The sequence below is a fragment of the Micropterus dolomieu genome, linkage group LG06 (assembly GCF_021292245.1).
Source record: "Micropterus dolomieu isolate WLL.071019.BEF.003 ecotype Adirondacks linkage group LG06, ASM2129224v1, whole genome shotgun sequence".
Classification (NCBI taxonomy): domain Eukaryota; kingdom Metazoa; phylum Chordata; class Actinopteri; order Centrarchiformes; family Centrarchidae; genus Micropterus; species Micropterus dolomieu.
Window position 1 is genome coordinate 10749069 of NC_060155.1, and position 25179 is coordinate 10774247.

The 25179-nt window shown below is 39.9% G+C and overlaps 3 protein-coding genes across 4 annotated transcripts in view; 1 reads left to right on the top strand and 2 right to left on the bottom strand.

Annotated features, from left to right (window-relative positions):
- LOC123971896 (capping protein inhibiting regulator of actin dynamics-like) overlaps window positions 1-1515 on the top strand; it is a 1696-nt gene extending 181 nt beyond the window's left edge. Inside the window, exons 2-3 of one of the 2 annotated variants that reach the window (XM_046050952.1) lie at window positions 518-1073; window positions 1213-1515. In XM_046050952.1, the coding sequence (XP_045906908.1) occupies window positions 518-1073; window positions 1213-1448 (792 nt within the window). In that variant the 3' untranslated portion in view covers window positions 1449-1515. Of the gene's footprint in view, window positions 1-362; window positions 1074-1212 lie in introns of those variants that run through there. The other variant, XM_046050950.1, reaches the window with a different exon arrangement.
- Window positions 1516-2681: 1166 nt separating this feature from the next.
- Window positions 2682-7948, bottom strand: chmp5a (charged multivesicular body protein 5a). The gene is made up of 8 exons (XM_046052919.1): window positions 7759-7948; window positions 7274-7378; window positions 7134-7180; window positions 6664-6757; window positions 6225-6296; window positions 5700-5808; window positions 3554-3669; window positions 2682-3130 (listed from the first exon to the last, which is right to left on the bottom strand). Exons 1-8 carry the CDS (start codon window positions 7825-7827, stop codon window positions 3080-3082), a joined length of 663 nt encoding a protein of 220 aa, XP_045908875.1. The 5' UTR covers window positions 7828-7948; the 3' UTR covers window positions 2682-3079.
- A 4583-nt stretch (window positions 7949-12531) lies between these two features.
- Window positions 12532-15395, bottom strand: oprk1 (opioid receptor, kappa 1). The gene is made up of 3 exons (XM_046052093.1): window positions 15151-15395; window positions 13995-14347; window positions 12532-13070 (listed from the first exon to the last, which is right to left on the bottom strand). Exons 1-3 carry the CDS (start codon window positions 15393-15395, stop codon window positions 12532-12534), a joined length of 1137 nt encoding a protein of 378 aa, XP_045908049.1.
- Window positions 15396-25179: the final 9784 nt, after the last annotated feature.

Here is a 25179-nt window from a genome sequence, read left to right on the forward strand (position 1 = left end):
TTGTTGTTGATATATTTCATTCTGCACCAAAGTGATGCACCCACTAGCAACTATAGACCAGCATTGTCACCCCTAACACCATGCTGCTGCAAGCAGTGCTGAAAACATGGCTGAAGTATACACAGTAGTTATGCAGCATATACACAGTAGTTATGCAGCATATACACAGTAGTTATGCAGCATATACACAGTAGTTATGCAGCATATACACAGTAGTTATGCAGCATGTTGCCTTATATGGACGTTTTTGTTCGCTTCAGTTAGAATGTTCCAAGTTTAGAATGTTAATTGTGATGTCACAAAAAGAATTCCATGACATCACATGACAGAGAACTCTCCTGTCTGGTGGCATCATTTAAAACAAACCTGCTTAAATGAAAACATCAGTTCAAACTCACCTACACAAGCAGAGAAAGAGCAAGCAAAGATGAAGGAAAGGCAAAACAGTTCCTTCCTTACTGAAATGGCGCTTCTGAAAAGCAAAATGACGCTGACCCCAGAGGAGAGAAAGGAGGAGGTCAGAAGACAGATGTACATAGAGCTGAGAGCAATGGAGATGGAGCGCAGACAAAGAGTTGCTCAGGAGACTATGGAGAAGTTCAAGAGGGAAAGAGAGGAGAGAGAAAATGGTAGACAAAGTCTGCGGAGACAGACAGAAGAAAATCAGGAGGAGAGGATGAGGCACAAGGCCAAAAAGAGAGAGGAGGAGGAGAGGAAGGCAAATGAACAAAAGGCCCTGGAGAAAACAAAACAAGACTTACTTCAGAAAGAAAGGCTTCGGTGGGAAAAGGTGATGATGGTGGAGGAGGAGCTGGTCAAATGGCCCAGGTGTACTTCAAGTGCTCTGAAAAAAGAGCCGAGGCAAGACGAGGCTGAGCTCTGCTACCTGCCAAAGGTGGGAGACAAAACTGATCGAGAGTTCCTGACCTCTGACCTGAAGGTTAAAAAGAAAACTCTGCACAACAACTGGGTTGGAGAGCAAAAGCCTCACAGTGAGCCCTTCAAAGAGAAGTTCCACTCAAAAAACTCCACCTATCTCCTCTTTGCTGCAAAACCAGGCCCCAAGCCTAAAGGTTTGTTTCATATTTATATCACCACCAGCTCACTTTTTCAATCACAAAAATCACACATTTCTAAAGCAAGCTGTTAGCTAAACCAGGAATTCAATTCATTCATAGAACTAATTAAATGTTTATCTTCTTTTTGCTTTAGAAAAAACAGAAACACCCAAATTCACTGAGACCCTGCTGAAGGTTGGACACTGGGTTGATAAGTACCGGCACCACAGAGAGATGAAGAATGAGAAGCGCAGGCTCAAAGCAGAGGAGCAATATGCAAGATGGACTGCCTTCAAGATGAGCCAAGCAGGCCAGTTTCCCCGGCAGTATGACTGTTATACTCAGGGATTCGCTACAAGCAGAAACAACATTCTGAAATCCATTTTTTAATTTACTGTGTTTACTCTGCTTATTTGTTTTTGTGACTTAAGATAATAAAAATGTGTTGAAATGAAAACATTGGGGTACTGATTCCTGTCTACTGTAGTGGTATTGTATGATAGCCTACTCATGCCACAAATTTTGGCATTGTGTGGTGAAGACAGAAAGTAAATAAGAGTCCTCGGGCATGCTAGCTGCTAACTTCGCTAGGCTAACATGCTCACTATGACAATGCTTGATGTTCAGAAGGTTCGCTAATAAACACTAAACACAAAGTACAGCTGAGGCTGACAGGAATGTGGTCATAATCCAGTAATGGGCAAAAGACCACCAAACTCTCCAGAATTCATCCTTTGGGGACCTTGAGGAGCTTTACCAAATGTCAATCCATCCAATAGTTATTCATGCTGCCAGCCAAGAAACAGGCCGGCATATAGCTCATGTAGAAACCACATCCAGTTTGTTTTTTTACACTTCAGTTTTTGTAATGATTAAACGAAAGAGATATATTGCATTAGAGGTAGGTGGATTTTATTTATTTTCCTTTCAAGAGGTTTCCTGTTGTACAGTCATTTTGAGAAGTTTTCTGAACAGAGGACAAATTCACTATTTGTGATGTGTCTAACCTAAAATGCCCTAGTGAAAATCAGTCCGAATTCACAGACATGAAAAGGATAATGCAAATTTGTTATATACAGATATTTGAGCGTTCCAAAATTGCATGAATGCATGACCTGTACATGTTTTCAAGGCAGGAAAACACAGGGTATGATAGGGTCATCAATGATAGATTCCCAATTACTTTTATACAACAATGAATTGAACTGAAACAAGTGGCTTGGTTACAGAAGTTACAGCTTGCCCTTGATTTTAACCTTCGTTGGAAAAGTTACAGCTTGGTTTCTGGGGCTCTGGGCAAAATTCTTTGGAGAAATTTGTGTTAGGCTTAACAGGAACCCACATCTCAGTTTTTCCTCAGTGCCACCATGCCAGATAATCTGGTCCTAGTTGAGCCTTGATGAAAAATAATCAACTACAAAGAGCCGATAGTGGTCCATCTCCTAATAAAGTGCATACTTCTGTGTTCTCTTGGCTGGCAGCGTAAACGTCTGTGAGTACAGTTTAATCCACAGCTCAGGTACCAAAGACCAAAGAATCAAAACTAACATGAGGAAGAAATAAAAACCCACAAAAAAAGAGGAAGAATGAGAATTGAGTAATCAATAAGTCAATAATTCAAGGTTAAATTAAAACACATTATTTATTTTGCATGTTAAACCTGCAGATATTTGAACAGGCTCTGTGGGAATCATTTCCACTTTAGGGAACTCCAACTCAATAGTAACCTCTAAACACACAAATCTAGACGAAAAATAATAATATAAATAAATTATTTCTGAGTAATACTGGCAAATGATGAACCAGACTGATGAGTGTTATTACTATGAAAAGGAGAAAAGGGGAATAGTGTTTTTAAAAAAGGTTCAGTATGTTACAAGGCCACATGCTAGCACAACCCAACACCAGGACAGCCTTAAGATAGTAGTGTTCTCAGGTAAAATGGTTTTGCATGTATAAATGTTACTCTACATATAAAAGTGTTTTCGGTTGAAGTGCAGTTGTTTTAATCCATTCCTTGTTTATGTGGCAGGAATCTGTGGCAGGCCGAACTCATCCACCAAAACACCATCCTGAAAACAAAAGAAGTATATTATGGAAACACTTTAATGACTGCACTCACAAACAGACCTCTTAACACACACACACACACACACACTTATATTTCAAGTGTTATTTTTCTTTCAGTTAATTCATGTTAAACAGTGTGAATTCAGTCAGAGGTATCAGAGCCGCATGTAAACAGCTTCAAAGACCACACTAATAGTTTCATACATTCACTACAAAAACATTTACTTCACATTGGTGGCAGTAATAATGACAATGCTAAGGGTATGATAAACAGATTAGTTTAAAATTGCAATCACAGTCAACAGCATGTTGCCACCCTGCCTTTTCTGATTTAAATTCCACGTATTTTCATCACCGTAATTCTCCAACCCGTGCCTCGAGTAGAACGTCAGTGATAGTGTTCACTGTGCTCGGAAGACTGTTACCTTGTTAGTCTTGCTGTCACTGGGGATTCCCTCAGGGATAGACGGGGCAGCAGCGGCCTCGTCCAGGTAGGAGCTGTCATCATCCAGCAGCAGCTCATCACCCAGTGCATCCAGCTCTGAAACCGCAGTTACACACGTATAATATATACATATACTGTAAAACTTCAATGAATAGCCCAGGCTATTTGTTGCTTCAATCAATGAACTCACCCTGCCTCTGTTTGAGACAGGCGTCTATATGGGACAAGCCTTGAATTAATTTTTCACAAAACCCTCGCTCATCAATGATGGGAAATAGGCTACTATTTTATTGTTTATTTCAACTAGCGTGAATATAACTTGTATATAAATTAGGCTATCGGATATCAATTATCAAATATATCATTCATTTAACTCCTGAGAGACAGAGACCGACCGTAAAGCTGAATAAATGTAAATGTATTTTATTTGTCACATAGTGATATTCATCCTCTGCATTTAAACCATCCCTCAAGGGAGCAGTGTGCAGCCACTGTGCAGCGCCCGGGGACCAACTCCAGATCTCATGTCAGTGTCTGTCTAGAAGCCCAACATGTTTTTGATGGTGGGGGAAACCGGAGCACCCAGAGGAAACCCACGCAGACACAGGGTGACCAGGGTTTAAGCCCACGACCTTCTTGCTGTGAGGCCACAGTGCTATCCACTGGACCACTATGCCACCCATGTTATATTTAATAAGTTGGTGCTCATTGTTTGCATAAAATGAACTGAACGATTATATTGTAGAGACTCTAACTGATATTATGATGTGTAGCGTGTCAATATTCACAAAAGTTTAAACATTTATATTTGTATGTGCTATCTAAGCAGCTTACAACTATAACTTAAGCAGGTGACCCGGTGCGCTTAAAGAGGTTTTATACATCCAAAACACGTCTATAAAACCAGAGCAGGTGTCTAACTGCGACCTGCGTTTATTTGTCAAAATGTGTAGCCACACCAGGCCAGTAAAAGGGACTGGCGTGTAATTAGGATTTGGCTTTTAAATTAAGTTTTACGGTAATATATATTTTGTGTAATTAGATTGATTATTAAAGCACTTTATACTTTGTGTCAAAATTGCACGTGATTGTTTAATGTTTTAATTGTTTAACTGTTTTCAATGCAACTGGGATGAAGTAGCAGTACCTTCTGTAAAATAATTGCTACTTAAAAGTGGGAGTGGGTACGACATCAGGGTGTAAAAGGAAAGGTAAAAAAGGGTTGTTTGTCGTCTGTGGTTTAAACATTCAGCATCAGAATGTCGTGGGCAGCTTTTAAACACCAAAACAATGTGCTTATGTCTGACTCTAGACACGATGATGATGTTATCGGTTCTTTGATTTGTCTCGCACAATGCTTTTTTAAACAATAGCAAAGAAATGTGTCTCTACCTGTTACTCCATCATATCTTCAAGTTTGGTTACACAAATTGTGTTCCAAGTCAGGGGCATAATCCTGTGAAGTCCGCATTTATTCTAGACCGAAAGCCTATCCCTGTAGGTGGTGGGCCCACAGTGCGACGGCTCCATGTAGATCTTTCAGGCTGTGCCCAGCCAAGTACCATGGGTCAAGCCACCCGAGCTCCCCTCCCAGGTCTGGCTACCGGTTTCCCTTTTATGGATGAGGTGCTAGAGCTTCTTTTAGGCCAATTCATGTAGGATCTAAGAATTGCTCTTTGTCTGGCCCCTAGAAATGACTAACGTCAAATTCTATTCTTTACCATACTCCATAGGAAGGCTTATCCCATTTCAAAAGCTCCTCCAAATCAAACAATACAGCCTACTAGTGACCAGATTTAGAAGACAGAGGTGTTGTATCTATAATGTATTCCATCATGTGAGACAGTGTTGCCAGGTATTTGGTTCAGTGCTAATCAATTACTGGTGAATAAAGTTTATCACCAGACCGATTAAAAGCCACAGCAGGTTCACAGGAAGGAAGAATATCTTTGAGCTATCCTGGGAAATTCAAGAAACATATAAGTAGGTGTGTAAGTAATTTTACAGCCGTGGTGAGAGCTCTAAATTTGCACTAACTTCTGTTGTTTTAAATGTTGTTGTACAGATAAAGGTATCTGCTCAGAAAATAAATGTAAATGAAATATGTCACAGATGGTCAGGTATACCTGCTTCAAGATCATCCTCATCTATCTCTGGAGTGCCGTAGCTGCGGCTCAGGGCCTCTTGTACCTCGTTGGCGTCCTCCATCATGTCCTCCAGCTGGTCTTGTAAATCCTGAAAATTCAAATACAAATGATTGCGTTTAATGTTCGATATCCGGTATCTGATATAAAACTACAATATTACATTTAACTTACGATCCACACTAGACTGTCATGTACAATACAAATTAACCAGTTTTTCTTACTTCGGGTATGAAGAAGAAGAAAATAATCGTTTAAGGGTGCAGGACACTGTAAATGAAGTTGGTACATTTGCTCATCAAGCCACATTTAAGCACATATGCAAGAATGTGCTTTGTGTTATTCATAAATTGGAATTAAAGAAAAAATACATAATAAAAATAATAAATTATTTACACGAGTGGGACGAGAAGGGCAAAATAATACATTTTAACATTATCTGGGCAGAATCCCCACTCGCTGCTGTGCATATCTTGACATGTAGTGTAGTGGTTTATAAAAACATACGTCAATCTGATCAAGTTTGACGTCCTTGTAAGCCCTTTTCATTTCCTTTGCACCAATCTTCATGGCCTCCACCTGGGAACAGAAAATAAATTGCACATGGTATATTTAGTCACTTGGAAAAACGACTGGCGAAATAATCTGTCTTGCAAAAATTGTGTCTTTGCTGGTAAAGACGCATGCCGATAGGGATCAGATCTGAGTCTGGAGAGCTGTATTACATTCAGATTTACAGACTTGACTCAGTCTCAGCTGCATCTAGGTATTAATTTGTTTTGCTTGTTGATTAAATGACAGAGCTAAATCAAAACATTAATTCACAAAAAAATCTCTTCTTAGATATATAAATATATACAAGAATCTAGTCATACATGTTTAGCATGACTAGAAGATTGACCTAAAACTAACCCACACTGTTCTTAGCAAGTCGTGTGGTTCTTACTGTTGTTTTGGTGTCCTTTAATGTCTGGATTGTGTAATTTGCCTGCTCCATGTTAAAAGACTGCTGAGCCAGCTGCTCTCTTTGACCTTCATACCTGTGACAAAACAAAAATACTGTTGGTTTCAAAACACTTGCATTGTGCAAATAATCACATAATAAAAGCCCAGTTCTAATTAAAGCCATACAAATACTGGATTGTTGAGGCTGACATGAGTTTATATTTTACTGTTGTGACATTTTACAATTGAAGTTCTCTTTTACTGACAATCTATGTAATGGCGTCACAGTTTCTAAATAACTACACCATTAACAGATCTGGCATTTCTATACAGGAATGTCTTGATACAGTGCTTTTTTATATTATTATATATACCTGTGATAAGCTAAAATTGGTCAATAGCGTCAGCCATGCCATGTCAGACTCTCATATTCTGCATCTCTGTTAAAAACTTATACAGTGTAGGACTCACATTCTCTTTTGCTTCAGGACTCTCATCGCCTTCTGTTTCACCATGTTCTGCATTTACAAAAAGGAATAAAAAAACTTGTTGTATTTGCAAATCAAACTTGTAACCATCATCATCCCGACGGTTGACGTGTTGTGTGTTACCTTCGAGGGCCCATCTCTCATCTTTTTCATCTGATCCTTGTACTTCACAAGTTCAGCATCTAGCCTGCCAATCTTCTTTTCTATGGACTCAGACCTGGCATCCACCTGAGTGAGGAGGAGATCAATTAGAGGCAACATTAATGGTTTCCAGCCTCAAAGTGCTCAAATGCCCTTCCTGTGTGTGCTGTATGAGTGTTAACAAAAGGAAAGATAGCTGGAGGGGCATTAAACCCCTATCAGAGAACTGACGGTTGTGGTTGACACATACATCTCTTTTTCGCACTTTAAGTCAGGAGGAAAGAAAAACCACAGGCGGTATGCGTGTTGTTAGGATTTAAAAGTGCTTGATAACTGTAAATTGTTAGCTAGCTAGCACGGTTTGCTGGTTTGACTGCCCTTTTGAGACCATGCTAGCCTTGTAACGGTACCGTTATGTCACATAACCAGACATAAACAACAATACATCTCAGCCTGAAAGTACTCACACTGCCGATACAGTCCGACAGATTAGGAGGAGGCGCTTTCGGCTTTCCGCGTCCGAATATTCTGTTCATTTTCTAAACGTGTTATGGGCTCGTAGCGTTTAGCTTTCCTTAGAAAATACAAAAAATACCCATCAAATGCAAAAAGGATTTCTTCCTAGAAGACAACCCGGAAGCAACGGTTCGGACGCAAAAGGTTCCCATTGGCTGTCGTAAACAGTTGTGACCAATGAGTAGTTTGGGTTTCACACGCGCATGCCCCGTGTGGCGATAAAAAAGACTGCAGCTTCAGTGAAACCCTATTGTCCTGATCATCTCCAGCCTTTGTTACACACCTCCACAGTGCAGATATGATGGCATTACATAGGACTTATAATCATGTTTTTGACTTTCCTGACTCCTTACATGCAGATTAATACTGACTAATGATAAAGTATAATTTTCAACGTGCAATATAACTCTCCACAGATGAATATTAATAGGTACCAATTTATAATAAGGCACCATTTATGAGTTGTAGTTCATGTCTTTAACTCAGGGTTAATAAACCTAATGCTTTACAGATCAGTTATAAACAGGATCATAGATGCCACTGATGACTTAGGTGTTTTCCTTAGTATTATGTCTGGGATTGTATTTGTGTGCTGCAAGCTAATAAACAACAAACAAAATTCACATCTCTGTAGCGTGGAAAATAGCACTCGAAAAAAACAAATGTACGAAACTAAAATAAATGCACAATAAATGAATTAATTAAATAAATTAAAAAAAATTAAATTTCTTGGGGGTGGGGTGGGGGGGTTAGGTGTGGTTACACTTGGCGGAATAAAATATGAGCTTGGTATTTCTAAACTCCTGGCTAAGGCCCTGGTTCTGTGCCATTGATGAGAATAAATAAGAACTACTTTTGGGTTGGCAGGCTGGCTGGCGTTTATCCACCTCCTGCATGACACGTGTTTTGTCTCTTTTATCTTTTTAATTCATCAGGATGACCCTTCAGACCACTTACCTTCTGGGAAACGTCTGCAGAGCATCTGGACCAAAATCTATTTATTAATATCTTATTAACTGCAGACATGATGGCTTATCAGAAAGTGAAAAACACATTTGCTTCATGATTGCCGGATGGAAAAGTATCAACACCAGCCAAAGAGGCACCTGGCAACTCCAAACTTGTTCTTATTAATGTCTTAATGTCCAAACAATTTATTAAACATGAATAATGCCATCAGTTACTACTCACAAACCCATTATAATGGGTGTCTCACTAAAAAGTTGTACGTATTAAGTACCAGTTAATATTGATACACTTATTAGGACACATTACTAATACACATAATGCATAGTATATTCATGTTACATTTTCACCCCACCACTGTTGTCTGTATGTGCTTCTATGCAGCAAGTGATGAGTGACAGTTTTCCTTTGAACAATGAAGCCTATTAGAGCCTTATTAGACACAAAAGCCTGTTACTGAACCTGGCTTCATGTAATGGCTTACCAATGCCCAACATGAGAGACAGAGACTAGGGGGAAAAATCCAGTAATTTTGGTCATTATGGCTGATAGCTTCAATCAATGCACACAAGGACTGCCTCTCAAACCTCTGAAAATCCACGTGCACCATTAGGCCTGTCAGCTGCTCTACTGTATAGACTGCTGCATCTTTCTCAAGACTTCGACAAATGCCAACGGTAGGAAAAAAACTCTTTTTAATAAAAGATAAAAATTTAAATTAAATCATTGTCTAAAATTGCATCATTGACTCCGGAGTCCAATTCTCCATTGGTTATGTGTTCACAATTGGTAGTGGTTGCAGTTTGGAGGCCTGTGAGGGATCACATGTTTCTCACTGCATTAGCGACCTACTAAACCTACTCCTACTAAACAAGTCCTCCAAACTAAAATACAAAAGACATGATTTGTCATTGTCTTCCAAGTCTAACAGTAACTGTTTAACTAGCAATAACTGTGATTTTTTCTGCCATTTGGGTGTAGCAGAAACTATTCAGAAGTACTTAATCTTATAGCGTGATAGTGTGGATAACAGTTGCTTTATTCAATTTTAAACTGCGTGCAGAACTTCTCAACAAATGTGGTACTGGCCCTCTATATGGCAAGTTGTGCAATAAAATTGTTAAATCCAAAACTAGTGAGGCACAGTAGCAGAAACATATCTTTAAACTCCTCACACAGCAGCTGAATTTGCAGTCATTGCAAATTCCTGTGCAAGGCCAACAACACAATATGCCTCATAATTAGTACAACAAGCCTTGAAACTCTGCTTTTCAGTCAGTGCGTGCTCACCATGGAAACACTAACTTTGTGTCTGGCTTGAATAGAGTTAATACAGGATTGGGGGGAAAATGTATCATTGGGGAGGTGGGTTATGATCTCATGGCTGTTTTGTAATGTTATTTCATATTTTTATTCATTGAACCCACTTAGATATAATTAAGGACAGAATCATAACCCTTTTTACCTGCTGTTCTCTTAAAACCAAGCAATCTCACATTTTACAGCTTTATTGTGACTTAGTTGTGCATGTGTGAAGCATGTTTTGACATTCAAAGCTGAAAGATACAGCAAAATATTCAACAGATACAATGAATTTACAATGCAGCAGCACTTTATACATATGATGCTCAAACCTGGACTGAATTCGGCCTATCATTTGAATACAACTGTGTCTATGGAATAAGTCACAGTATTAGGAACAATTAAGTAACACATATTGTAACCAAGCTAACGGTGGGACTTAGAGATAATGCTTCCTTAGAGATAATGCTACAATAGCTTTAAGCAGTAAGCTAATACCAGAATATAGTTTCATACTCTTAAAGGAAAAAAAAAAAAGATAATCACAAAAAATGACTAATTGCTAATCTTTTGAGTAACGAGAATAGCTAAGTTCAGAGACCCAAGATAAGGCACACAAAACAAGGCACAAAACACACTTTCTGCTATAACTGCTGTATCAAAATCAGATTTTGACAGATATATATTAATCATTAGCTCTACATTACGAAATACCCTCACAAGCCTTTAATTTGAATAATTTTGGTTGATCTGGTGACTCCTATAAAGCTAGTCACATGATTTTTTTTGCAAAGGAAAAAACTCAACTCAAAACATCATAGTTATCAAGCTGAAAGGATAACATGTTGAGCAGAGGTTTACTGTATAAACATCAAATTGCAAAAACCCCCAAAAGCCCTGTTGTAGATACAATATGTTATTGTCATGTCGGCTGTTGCCTTGGAGCCCTCTGCCCAGTTTAAACACGTACTAGTATTTCAGAGAAGGTGAGAACATGCCAGGTTGACAGAACTATGTACAATATTCAACATCTCCTCGATGATCACAGCTGGAGATGTTTCATGGTGTGGAGGTGTGTGTCTTAAAGAACAAAGTTAGGCTAGAACAGTAGCTGTTTTGACACTGAAATCAAATACAACCATTTTGTCAAGGAGAAAACACTTTCATTCAGTGTCTTCTTGTGGTGAATTACACAGGACCCTGAGAGGTATTAAATATTCTACATGGGTTTACTTCCAAAGTGACCTTTCACAAAATTTACGATACAGCAAAGCACCAAACTACAATTCACACTAAACACAGTTTCAAACAATGTTTGTAATGCAGTTTGTTCCCAAAATAATCAGGGACACATACTTGTTTTCATTCTGTGCACAAAATACCAGTTGATATTTCTATGCATGTGAGAACTATATTTATGTATTTTATGTGAAAGCATTTAGGACAGTTGATAAGGTAGGTAAACAAAGAGTCAATAATCTACATAATAAAATACTTTGTCTTGTATGGGAATCTCTCATCAACTTCTCATTGTTGATATATCAACAGTGTGAGAAATAATGTAAAAAAAAAGTACTTTCTTTGAGTTACATTTCAGCTTTTTAACACAACTAGCCTCAATATCCTAAGAAGAAATTTTATACATTCTGAAATACTATGCAGTGATTTAGCATGTAGCTGGGCTGTGATCCCAGAGGCATCTTTGCACTTCCAGTCAATAACTGTCTCATAGGCTTTTAATCTATACCTAATTTTAATGTATAGGTCTGTCATTCTATATTTGTCTTAATGTCAACAAATCCCACAGAAAGGACAACAATATGTTTGTCTGTCTCTCACTACTTTCTGACTTCTCTACCCTGTCAGCCTCAAGCTGATAGCCATTCATTGTCACTAAAAACGTGTTATATATTGTTTCATTTTTATTTAATTTTAAGTAATTTTCATACAGCAGCACTGTAGATTTTCACAAATATTACTCTAACAAAAGTAAATTGTGTACTTGTTAGGATCTACTTTCAGCGGCCAATTGATACACATTGATGGTACAGTGAGCATTTCCAGGTTATGGTGTATGTGGGATTAACTCAAACTAAAATACAGTGCATATGTTCATCATAATGTCATCCAGGGGCTGGTTGAATAGTTTATGGACAGTGAGGTGAAGGCATTTATCAGGTTTTTGCTACACATGAAATACCAGTTAGTTGGATCAATTCTTCTGGTTTTGGTATTTCCATGGGATTCGCTGACAATAAGAAAAACGTGTGAAGTGAACTTTTTGTTTGTTTGTTTTTTGTTTTTTTACGATTCTCTGACCAACATTATTGATAACTAAGTAACAACTAGCCCTCTCTTTAGCCTCTCCCTCAGATTGCAGTTGTGATTTGAGTCAATCCCAGGTCATTGGAGTCCTCCCAGCCCTGATAAGGCATAGAGGACATGTCCATGGCTAGTCATACGGGCCTGGCTTGCCTCATATCTCCCCGGGCCTCTGTGGGACACGAGTGGTCCCGCAGTGTGCTCCTCACCCGGCTCACCCCCTGACAGTCTCCGTGTCCTTTTGCGCCGGGGCAGCAAAAGTCCCTGAAGCACCTCTTGAAGTTCTCATCCAGGAAGGCATAGAGGATAGGGTTGAGGCTGCTGTTGGTGTAGCCCAGCGCCACACAGAAGAAGTAAGCAGCCATGACGGCAGTGGTCTCGGGCACGTTGGCTGACAGAGCCTTGACTAAGATAAAGATGTGGATGGGCGTCCAGCACACCACAAAGACGGCGACCACCACCAGCACCAGACGAGTGATCCGGCGGAGGTTGCGGTCCTTCTCGCGTGAGCCCGACAGCAGGCGCACGCTCTTCAGCCGCATGACCATCAGTGTGTAGCAAACTGTGATGATGATGACAGGTGCCACAAAGCCAAAGATAAAGACACAGATCTTCATCAGGGTGTCCCAGTACATGTAGGGTTCCGGGAACTGTAGGGCACACTCAGTAGTCCCTGTTAACACAGAAATTCATATTTAATTTAGGAGAAAACCAACAAAACACAGTCTACATCCATGCTGGCAGCTCTGTGAGGCTGTCCGTCTGTGCTTTGAGCTAAATATCTGATGTTGGCTACACAATGAAGGCTTCTGTGTTCACAATGATAATGCTAACTAATATGTATAATGTTTACCATGTTCACCATGTAGGTGAGTTAGCATTTACTAATTAGGACAACTCAAAAGCCCCAGAAACATTGGCCGTTCCCCGTAGAGGCTAAATAGTTGTCAGACAATAGCCCATGGGTTCCGAGATTGATAAACAACCATAAAAGTCAACCTCGTAGTGGTGCTAGAGGAAGAGTCACCAAAGTTGGTAGCATTCATCCTCTGGTCTGAACCAAAGTGTTGAACCTACTCCACATAAGTTACATTGGAAATTGTATGTGATGCAGTAAGGTTGTCACGGAGGTAAAGGGCAGAACCAAATTCATCAGTTAGCCTCATAGCTCTGGGTAAAGTGCTTGTTGAATGAAGGCTCATTGTGAACATTCATATCTATTAGACTTACACTGAAAGAAAAAAATACATCTGTCAAAGTCTATTCTCAACCTAGGAGGACCGATTATGACTGTAATAGCTTCATCTAGTCAAGTAGCTGGCTCTTATCAAACCTATAGAACATTCTATTCATATAATTTGAAGGATGCTTCTCGCAGCCAATTGAGATAATTCAAGATAAGGAGGTTGTAATGCAGCGAGGCTTCAAGTTTGAAATTGCCTTAAGAGTCTCTTAGTAGCAGCTTTTTTCTCCAAAGCAGACACATAGATGGAATAAAACAGACAAATATGAGCCGAAAGACTAAAACCCTGTCAAACAACAAAGCTGGAGTCACACCAGAGCAGTAAGAGTGCGAATGTATGCTTGGTCAAGGTACCGTTATTTGTCTTTGTGCTGCCAAGTATCATGGCAGGGATCCCAGCGGCGGACGACAGCACCCAGATGATCACATTGATGATCTTGGCCTTGACGGGTGTGCGGAAATCCAGGGCCTTGATGGGGTGGCACACGGCCACGTAGCGGTCCACGCTCATCATGGTCAAAGTGAAGATGCTGGTGAACATATTGTAATAATCGATGGAGATGAAGACTTTGCACGCCACCTTGCCAAATGGCCAGGAGCTGAGCAAGTAGTCGGCGCTCTGAAAGGGCATTGTTGTGGTGACCAGAGCGTCAGCCACAGCAAGGTTAAAGATGTAGATGTTGGTGGCTGTTTTCATTTTGGTGTATCTAATGCGGGGGGCAAAGGAGGACACATGATCAGCTTGAATGGATTTGATTGTCATTTGTCACTTTTTTGTTGTTGTTTAAATCCTTTTAGAGAGGAACAAGGGTAATGAAATCACCCTTTGATATAAGGATTATTTACCATGGTGCTCAACTCTTTTCTTGAATAAACAGATTTAGCATCCAAAATACTCTATATACACACACATGGAACCAATGGGAGGAAAATAGTATCATCTCTTGCCTAATTCACGGCTTTAAAATGTATTCTGTTATAACTGATCTCACACTTTCACTGAAAAGACCTTCATGAGGCTTTAAACCGAATAAGAGCCTACACGACATGGAACAGATGAGCTTTGAACGGAAATATTGACATTAGCTTACAATCACTGCAAACATTGTTAAATTGCAGTCAGTGCTGAATAAAAAAAATAGCTCAGGATGCTGGATGCCAGTTTTCCAATAAAAAACACCGTTAAACAAGTGCACATGCGCAGGAAACACAATATAGGGGCACCAACAATGATACTCAAGAAATATAGGGGATAAATAAATGTAATTAGGCTATGCTTACGAGTTCCCTTTCTATCTTATCAAGCATTATTCCCATTTACGGCCCTGAGGTTTGCAAGTAATCCCAAACTCAATAGCCTACATTCATGACAGTAGCTGAGCAAATACCTGCCTACAGCAATTTGACTGCTATGGACTTGTTAAAAAATGAATACGCACTGAATTTCCTATTGTTTTATGAGCCACATGCAGGTATTCCTTTTGAATGAATGGCAAAGCTGAAAACTCACCTAATGATGACATACATCACCAAACAATTGCCGGCCAAGCCCACCACAAACACCACCGAGTACACCGCGACTATAATGGGGATGATGGGCGACATGGGCTCGGGTTCTGCGTCCCAGGTGCCGTTGGGTGTGTAGTTGAAGATGTCCGATAAGACGGGTTGCCAGGTGAAGTTTGGGATGCACTCCCCCGGTTGTCCCGTGGGACACCTGTCCTCTTTGTAAATGTGCACCACGCTGCTCTCCATGGTGCTGAACGCTGCCTGCACCGTCCGGGCTGCTGCGGGGCGTAAACGGACCGTTAAACTTGGATAGCTGTCGGTCAAGACAGCTGAAATTCCGACGACTGCTAGAAAAAAACAACAGGAACAGCAAATTTCTCTGTAAGTAAAGATTATGGCTCCAAAAGAAAATAGAGCGTCACAGCCCGCGCTCAAGGACATCATTACACAAGTGTAACACCACCGTACCTGGTTTTCTGCTCCTGAAAAGTTAATTCAAATACAGCAACACATATGAGGACTTTCTTATTGGACGCTCAGCCACAGATTAAAATAATAAAAAAATCAGGACACTAGAAATATGGCAGAAACAAAAGGTTTCTGGGTAGTTGTGGACGAGCAGAAAATTCACTGTCTGTGCCACCGCTGCGTCCCCGAAGTTGCGCACTAGAAGCCCGCACTGCTCAGTCAGTGACATCAGAGGCTGAGCCAACAGATGTGACAGTATCCAGCCAGCAGAAAGGCTCTAACTATGTGCACCTCAGTCGGTAGGAAATGCATTTAACAAAAAGGCCTACACCTTTAACGCTTTATATTGATTTCGTTATTTTTGGCACATTTCAGGTCAAATGCATCACTAATAACCCCTCAAGTTGTGTCCAGTAAAATATCAGCCGTTATTAATCTTAGAAATATATAAAAAACATTTTTTTACATTTTCTCTAAGTTCACAAGTTACTTGTAGGAAAATTAAAAGTAAGTAGGCTATGTCACAATATCACATGCACATCTTCCTGAAAATGTTTAAATTTCCATCGGTGCTGCCATAAGATGTTCCCTAGCAACTCCTGCCAGAACCACCACTGCAATGCACACATGCACTTAACAGCAACCTTCTTGGTGATTGTGAACCTGCCAGCAGCACAGAATTGCAATGTCTTAAATAACATGGACATATATGAGCACTATTGTAGAGATGCATTTTGCAGACTTTCAAATAACAATTACTTGTTTTCCATTAGCATGTTTTGACAGAATTAGAAGTGTTTGACAGAAGAGGAGAGTGTCATTTTGTAATTTCCTTTCAGCTCTGGGCTCATAATTTGCACCTTTCTCATATATGCATTTTCTCTATTTTATCAATTCACTATTTGCCCACTGCCTTACAACATGACTCTACTTACTCGTCCATACAACAGCACAAAATGTGGCATCAGTGGGAGTCCAAAATGAAAAGAAAATCTAGCTCTAAATAAAGAATACACCCCTGTGGACAGAAATCACAAGCTACTGCTCTCTAACCACCTCCCCCCCTTCTCCAAAACAGATAGGAGACAGTTTTCAACCAGCACACAATTAAGTAGGTGCTGTTTCTTTTCCCTGCCTCCACGCACCCGTTGCTTAGAGACCCATCATTGTCAGGTGTTGCTTGAGAGACAAAGCCAGGATTGAACAGGCTTGACTTTGTGAGATAACCGTGTTTGTTTGTAAAATGTTTGATCCAACTTCACTGAGGTTCTACGTCAACCTTGAACTGGCAGTGATTAAAGAGTGAACCGCATCTTTCCTCATATTAGAGCTCCAGTGGAGGAAAAAGACAGTTACAGTGTTTACCCTAGTAACGCAGGGCCAAAGGTCAGTTTGCACACAAATACAAAGCGCTACTCTTCCTCCGGCACTTGAAACATGTTTTATTTGAGTTCCAGAAGAGGGGAGTACGTGTTTGTTATGTAACCCCCAGTAGATGAGGTCGAGAAAATACATTCATTTTTGCATTTTTACTTCCCTTTGCATAATGATGTGGGGTGTTGTCTAGTCAGTAAAATTCTTCAATTAATGGTTTCGTGATGAGACAGGACGAAGGTATTAGGAGTTGAGTTTTCCCAAATGATTACACACAAAGCCAAAGTTTTTCAAGTGTGCTTCACCGGCTGATTACTGTCTCCTTTTGATGTGTTTCATTTATCCTTCTGGATTTGGTTTCCTGTGGAAGCCCCTGAACACGTATTGCCATATTGCATCAACAAGAGAAAGAGCCACTTCGATTTCTGAGCAGCTTTTCAGGATAAAAGAAGCTTTCTGCCCTAGTGGCAAAATGTGGATTTCACAGACAGAATCCCTTCCCCATCTGCGATGCTATACTCATTTGATCCTACTACTACTGTTATTGATTAAACTTCAAAATATCTGCCTCCTCTCCCATGCTCAGCCAGACCTGGTATACAATGAAGAAATGCTGCTCAATGAGGATAAGCGTGCACAATTTGCTCATCACCCTTTTTGATGAATTCACTGAAACAGAAGATATTAAACTTACCTGTTTCTCAGAGAGCAAATGACTTAACAGCAGTAAACTTGACCTAACGCTGACTGTGAATCAAGGAATGAAACAATAAGGAAACAGAACAAATTCATCAGTTTACTGTTTTTGTCTGTTTGCAATTCTGTCATTCAAATTATTATTATATGGTTATCAGACCTCTCCTGCTGAAAACAACAGAAATTAGGTTGATTAAAGTGATAAGAGTGAACCCAAACCATAAAGTTAGGGGTTGTAAAAGCAAAACAATCTGAGAGATGCTAAAATGCTCTGTAGAGCTGAGGGGAACAGCAGAGTCTGGTGATAATCTCTGTAGTTTGTCACTACAGGCAAGCCACTTTCACATTACACATTTACTTTACTTTAAGCCATTGTTAATATGCAAATATTGACTGGTGAAGCTTTAAAGTGACAATTTAGGGTCTCTTTCCCACGTTACCAGTATCTTCAGTAGAGTTTGCTCCGTTGTCATGCAATTGCAGATGTTCAAATTTCAAAATAATATGTTATATTATATAGTAATACGTATTTGTGGCTGAAACTTTTACAATAGTAAAGCTGAACCCAAATGTCCGGACTTCTCATGTGCTGACTTCAGGAGAGTCTACCTAAAATAAAAATTAGCAATATTTTCATTAATTCTAATAATCTTAATCTAATATGTAACAGTGTATTTATTCATTTTAGAGAGGTAATTCCCAAGGGTTTTTCGCCTATATTCCTATTTTCTCCACTATCCAAACCATTCGCCTCTGACTCTGTCCCTATTGATGAGATGTGGTGTAATTTCTTGAGTTCTCTAACTACAGATTACACCCATCAAGATCCATATGCAATCATGGTAGAGCTCACAATAATGTCTCATTACCCTAAGATTTATATTCAGCACAGCGCTTTGTTTGAAACCTCCTGAGAGGGTGAAAAAAGAAGAGGGGCGAAAGCTTTTCTTCGTCACTGTCCAGTAAATACCTCATATCGTCACAATGTTCATGAATTTAAAAAAAAAGGCTTGTTTTTAAGCTTTATGAGAATGCATTTGTGAGATGACCCAGTGGGCTTTTAAAACGGTTCATTAGTCTAAAAATTAGGACAGTTTATCTGAAAGGTAAATTTGGAAGTACTTGAAGATACAGATTGCAAATCATCTTTATTTTCACTAACCTGTATATCGCGTCCGTCAAGCTGGCTTTGCATCTGTGGACCCATTTCCCAGTGTGCTTTAAAGTGTGTCTCTAAAATTGTTCATTGGCATCATACCAGGTCAGTTAATCTGCCCCATGCATGCTCCAGCAATTTACTGGCTCAGGAATAAGGTATGATTTTGGAAATCTGCTACCGTGTCTCAAAACTCTCAGGTAAAGCACTCAGAAGATTGCAATTCTCTTACCTAAAAACAAGCTAGGGCTTTTTTTTAGAGCCAATCACAAGTGACCAATACCCTTGTCTAGTCTTGTGTGTAAGATGCCAATTACTGCACAAAACCATCTATGCAACCATAAATGTGGAGACCATTGAATAAACGTCGCAAACACCTTAGCAGCGTAATTACACGTTACATATTTGTGGGCCTGTGTGTGAAAGCAGCTTTGTATGCAGATGCAGCCTCACAAACATCAGCACCTTCACATAAAGGTATCCAGATGGTGTGGTCACTTCAGAGTCTGTCTGCTCTGGATGAAAATTACTTGGTTTGTGAAAATGTAATCGGAATGTGTTGTGTTGTTCGTTTTTGACTAAAGACAACAATTTGGAACATAATGGGGTACCCCCCCCCACCCCCCCCGTTGTGCTTGTTTGAACAAACAGCAGCAGTAGTGACATTACAGCAATGAAGACCATACAAATTTAGTCAGGCAGTTATTGAAAGAGCAGTACACAGTGTGCATATATTCATTCAGAGACGGCTTGACAACATCCAACTAGGGGAAACACTTTCTGCCTGTTTCCAACATTCTCCCAATCTGTCAGATGCTGACAAAAAGGACAAAGTAAAGCCCACTTAAGTCTGCAGAGTGACGTGGTCGGTGAGTTGTGCTAAAATGGTCTTATGGCTGAAACATTCACCTTTTTTTTTCACAACGTTCAGAATCTTGATGTGGCATAATATGCTGCATCTTTAGAGCATCTTATAGATCCCCAATGTGTGGCAATCAACATGGAACCGCATAATCCTGCATTTGGAGTTGTGAAAGTCCCATATTCACTTTCCTTGTCCCTCTGTTTTTGGCATTTTTTGGTGTTCACCAGCTTGAGTTGCTAACTTTGTCTGTGTACTGTTTGATGCTGATTAGCAGAGTTCAATTAATTTACCAGAGCTTTTCATGATGTAAATAGCTGATGAGATGGGTGAGTGAACCAAAACAGAAAAGAAAACCAAAACAATGAGCTGAAAAATGCTAAAACACTTCATAGAGAGAACAGCAGATTAGGGTGATAATTCTCTGTAGGTTTGTCACTATGAGAGACCCCTTTTCACAATACACATATTAAAGTATATACAAACTATATAGACATACATACACACACACTCTACCGGTCAAAAGCCCCTATGAAGCCTTGAAAGTTAATGCAAAAAACGAATTTCTACAGCTTTTCCAGTTTGTAAACAAGTTGGAACAGCCTGTGTTAATAAAAGAAGCTTTATTTGTACAATATTGTAACTAAAAAGGCAATTAATGAAGGAAGAGAGGAAAATTGGTCATTGGTTGATCCCACAGTGAATTAATGTACAAATGTGGCTCAGGAGGTAGAGCGGTCGTCCGCTAACAGGAGGGTCGGCAGTATGATCCCTGGCTCCGCCAGCCTGTGTGTCGAAGTTTCCTTGGGCAAGACACTTATCCTGGAGGCGTTGCCATCTTTGTATGAATGTTATTTCTTTTCTGATGTGCAGTTGGCACCTTAGCCTCTGCTGCCAGTGTGAATAAGTGAATGTGACGTAGTATAAAGTGTGAGTGGTCGCAAAGACTAGAAAGGCACCGTACACATACAAACCATATAATTGTTATTTTTCTATATCTGACATTGTCTGTTTTGGTGACAATGTAAACGATTTTAACTTAGGCAGTTTGCTGCATACTTTTGAACCATTTAAGGTTTTTCACTGGATTTGAATTTCTTATATTTCAATTCAAACTAGAAAAATTGGTCTGTTCTAAAACTTTTGCCTGGTAGTGTGTATATATATGTATAACTTTCAACTGCTTTTATTTTCAGCAAACTCAACATGTGTAAATATTAGTATGAAAGATTCATCAACTAAGACTAGTAAATAAACTGAATTAAGTTTCACAGACATGTGACAAACAGAAATTGAAAAATGTGTCCCTGAACAAAGGGAGGTCAAAATCAAAAGTAACAGTCAGTATCTGGTGTGGCCTCCAACTGCATAAAGTACTGCAGTGCATCTTCTCCTCATCAACTGCACCAGATTTGCCAGTTCTTGCTGTGAGATGTTTTCCCACTCTTCCACCAAGGCACATGCGAGTTCTCAGACATTTTGGGGGGGAATGGCCCTAGCCCTCAAGGGTAACACAAGGGGGAGGAGGGTGTCTTCCCTGTAAATCACAGCATTTGTCCGACCATCACCCCTGGTGAGTCAATACCGCGTCACTCAAGAGCACTTGTGTCTAGCACTGCCAGTCCTGTCTGGTCCAGCGAAGGTGGGTTTGTGCCCATATGTTGCCAGTGATGTCTGTTATGGACGTGGACAGTCTGAGCACTGATGGAGAGATTGTGCGCTCCTGGTGTAACTTGGGCATTTGTTCTTGTCATCCTGTCCCTGTCCTGCAGTGGTGATGTTCTGATGTATCAATCCTGTGCAGGTGTTGTTCCACATGATTTGCCACTGCGGGGATGATCAGCTGTCTTTCCTGTCTCCCTGTAGTGCTGTCTTACGCGTCTCACAGTATGGACTTTGCAATTCATTGCCCTGGCCACATTTGCAGTCCTCATGCCTCCTTGCAGGGACCCCGGGCATCTTTCTTTAGGTGTTTTTTAGAGTCAGTAGAGACGTGTCTTTAGTGTTCTTAACGACCACAGGTGCATGTTCATTGATTGTTTTTGATTCATAAAAAAAGCAAGTTCTGGAAAGTTATTTGGATGTTTATAGAATTATCTCAGAAAAACAGTGTCCTGAAAACAGGCCGTTTCTTTTTTTGCTGTGCGTATATGTACATATTTGTAATAAGCTGTAATAAATAAGGTTCAGCAGCTTCCGATAATTAGTGCAGCTTTTATGTGACAATTTGAGAAAACTTAACCAAATGGTTTGTCAAAGATATTAAGATTTATTATATTATTTTGTTAATTGTGGAACTGTTTCTTAAGGATCTCAATAAACCACTTCTGAATAATAGGAATGATAATGTTATTTGGTTTTGGTAAATTAATTTGGGGATGCTTTTGGACCCCACTGTAACTCAACTTCCTCAGTGCAAAACAACCCCGTTGGTTTGACAGTGTGCCCAACATCATTATTAAAATGATCCAGTAACACTTCTGGTACAACATTTAGTTTAAACCAGACTTTTCTGATAGTGTTTAAACAGGCAGATCCCGTAAGAGTAAGCTGTTATTTACAAGGATTGTTGACTATAGCCTGAAACTCCAAACCTAGTGGGATGACACACAGTGTGAAAATGATTACTGTGCACCTGCACTCGGTCATGAGCAATATGAAGTCCAGCTCTTTCTTGGGAATTGGATAATTCTAGTGTCCATACGACATAGTTGACTTCACAGCATGAGATAACAGGTATCCACAGCTCTATGTTACACACGGTAGCTTTATTTTCAGGCTTAAGTGCAACTCCATCTCTTTAGATGCAGCATTAAATTGAGCTTCACGCTGCATGGCTGTTGGCAGAGGCTTGTTTTGACTGTCACTATGGGAACGGACAGTCTCTGACCCATGGTTACAAGAGAAAAGAGATCTGATCGATGAAGCAAGGCAACAATACTCTTTTCTCTAAAGTAACAGTCTGCCAGGCTGGGCAGATGAAGATGTCAAACACAAATAATCTGGAAGCATGAATTGGAAACTTGTCTTTGTTTGCTCTCCACAGTTCATAACCTGAATATTCATGAAATATTACAACTTAAAAACACCATTCTCATAGAGGAGGTACAAACCTGAATGGAAAAATTTGAGGCAAGACAGAAGACAGCTATTGCCTCAGGGGAATTTCATCTATAAACCCATCCTCAGAGACTGACTGTGCAGACAAACCCTCTGCCTTGACCCTGAAGGATAATAACCTTGGATAGCATAATAAATAAGGCAGTGGGGGAAGAAAACCCATCTGTTTCAGGCTCCAGAGTTCACTCAGTTGTTGCAGGTTAGCATGCACAGGGACGACAGAGTGCCAGCCATTGTAAATAGCCCTCGAAGAGCAAAGCAGGGCCAGGCAACTGCAGCCAGAGGCAGCGAGCCTCTACATAAATATTGACTCTGTGTACAACGCAAGTCAACGCAGAGTTTGCAAAGACTGAAATCTGATTTGAATGATTGCTGAAGTTGAACGACAGTTACATGCATCACGAAACTGTAGGTGGTGATGTTGAATGGGCACTCTTTATCTACCAAGGTTAAGAAATGATATTCAGAAGAATATCGAGATTTCTGATGGAACGTTTAAAGAGACTTGTGTTTTGTGCATTTAAGTGACATTGAAGGTTTGCTGTTTAGTTCTGTTTGGACCAACTCAGAGAATGATTTCCACAAGAGGATTCAGAGTTGAAAAACATGTTTATTCTCTTTATGGAGTTTAACTTGAGCACTGAAGGCATCTGGAAACAAATTACCCATGGGTATGCTGCTGCCAGCCAGGCCTTCTGGCTAGCTACGCAGCTGTGAGTTCAGCTGACAGTGGCTGCTGTAAATACTAACGTCTCCAAATGAAATGTCTACTTAGTGCAGCTCTTGTTGCAAATGGGATTTTTTTCATAATCACCTGTACACAAAATAATAATTATTATTAAGTATTACAGGCAGGGGTAAGCGATAATCAATCGTATGCGATTTTATGAACATATTGTGTTATAAGATTACATTATTAATATCTGTATTGATTCTAAGAAAAATGTTATGACAAATTTGATAAATGTGTCATTCAAGTTCTTGTTTTGCATGTCTGAAGCTTTGTCTAATACATTGCAGTTGGGGATTGCAGTTCCATTAGACTGTGGAATGTGGTTCTTACATTCAACAGCCATTTGAGTAGTTTATGTTAATTTTTAAAAGCATTTCATTGAGTAATGTTGTTTTTATTTTCATGTTTTAGACAGCAATTAGGAAATGAAGGAAGAGGAGGGATGATCTGCAAGAAAGGACTCCACGGCCACCAGGATACCCATTACAGGTGATTTGGAATGCATCCTGTGATATCGCCATGCCGAACATCGCCATGTTAATAACATCACATTTAGATGCCTGGAAAGGCTCCAAATAATTACCAACAAAGTCTTTATTTTGTCTGAGAAAACAAAACAGTATAATAATTAAAACCATGGCTTTCCATACAAATGTGGTGATTGATAGAACTGTTTTGTTCCTCAGGGATTCATTAAAATGAAAAATTAACTTGCAGCACTTGAACCTGGTAGGGTACAAAAAACAGCCTTGGGTGCTGTTTCTTGGTTACATTAAAAACTCAGATTCAGTCCCTTATCAACACCTCCTATTATATACACCGATCAGCCATAACATTATGACCCCTAACAGGTGAAGTGAATAACAATGATTATCTTGTTACCATGGCACCTGTCAGTGGGTGGGATATACACTATATTACCAATATACTATATTCATAGACATCTTGCTAATCATTTTGGGATGAACACCCTCAGATTGGTACGGGAGTATGAAAGGACAGCCAGGAAAATTGCAGACTACAGGAACCACCTACGATTCAACCTGAGATGCCGACAACACAAACTTATTCCCAACAGCCTACACTTAGGCTCCACGGTAAAAGGACATAGAGCCGGAATAATCCTGGAGAAAGCACAACACCAGCTACTGAACGAGAGAGTGAGGCAAATACACTTCACAATTGAAGCCCTAAACAAAGAAATGGACAACATACACCACAAACTAGAAACATACCTGCCCAGTACAGCACTGGGAAAGGTCATGGACTTCATCAAGAAAGCACAGCTATCTCAGCACAACAAGAGCAAAGAAAGACAGACCCGGAAATTCCAAAACCTACAGTCCAGAGCGAGCTGCACTAACAGAACAGGAGAATTGTCTTGGAGGAGAAAGGACAATAACCCACTTGTAACACTTGAAACAGACAACAGATGGGTGAAAAACTTGTCAGATAGGGAACTCACCCAACCAGAGAAAGACGTTCTGGCCAAAGGATTAAACTTTGCCATTACACCACAGCAGCTACCAATAGTACACCTCATCACAGCCACAGAATCAGCCATTAGGAAAAACAAATTAACAGAAACAGAAGCGGAACAGCTCAGACTAAAGGTATCTGC

What these genes read in the sequence shown, in the direction of transcription:
- chmp5a (XM_046052919.1), bottom strand. Translation starts at nt 7,827, where the DNA reads ATGAACAGAATATTCGGACGCGGAAAGCCGAAAGCGCCTCCTCCTAAT. An exon ending in GTCCTGAAGCAAAAGAGAAT is followed by an intron (nt 6,758 to 7,133) that starts GTGAGTCCTACA and finishes GTTTTGTCACAG; the next exon opens with GTATGAAGGTCAAAGAGAGC. An exon ending in TGAGGATGATCTTGAAGCAG is followed by an intron (nt 3,670 to 5,699) that starts GTATACCTGACC and finishes CTGCGGTTTCAG; the next exon opens with AGCTGGATGCACTGGGTGAT.
- oprk1 (XM_046052093.1), bottom strand. Translation starts at nt 15,395, where the DNA reads ATGGAGAGCAGCGTGGTGCACATTTACAAAGAGGACAGGTGTCCCACG. An exon ending in GTGATGTATGTCATCATTAG is followed by an intron (nt 14,348 to 15,150) that starts GTGAGTTTTCAG and finishes CCCCCGCATTAG; the next exon opens with ATACACCAAAATGAAAACAG. An exon ending in CAGCACAAAGACAAATAACG is followed by an intron (nt 13,071 to 13,994) that starts GTACCTTGACCA and finishes CTGTGTTAACAG; the next exon opens with GGACTACTGAGTGTGCCCTA.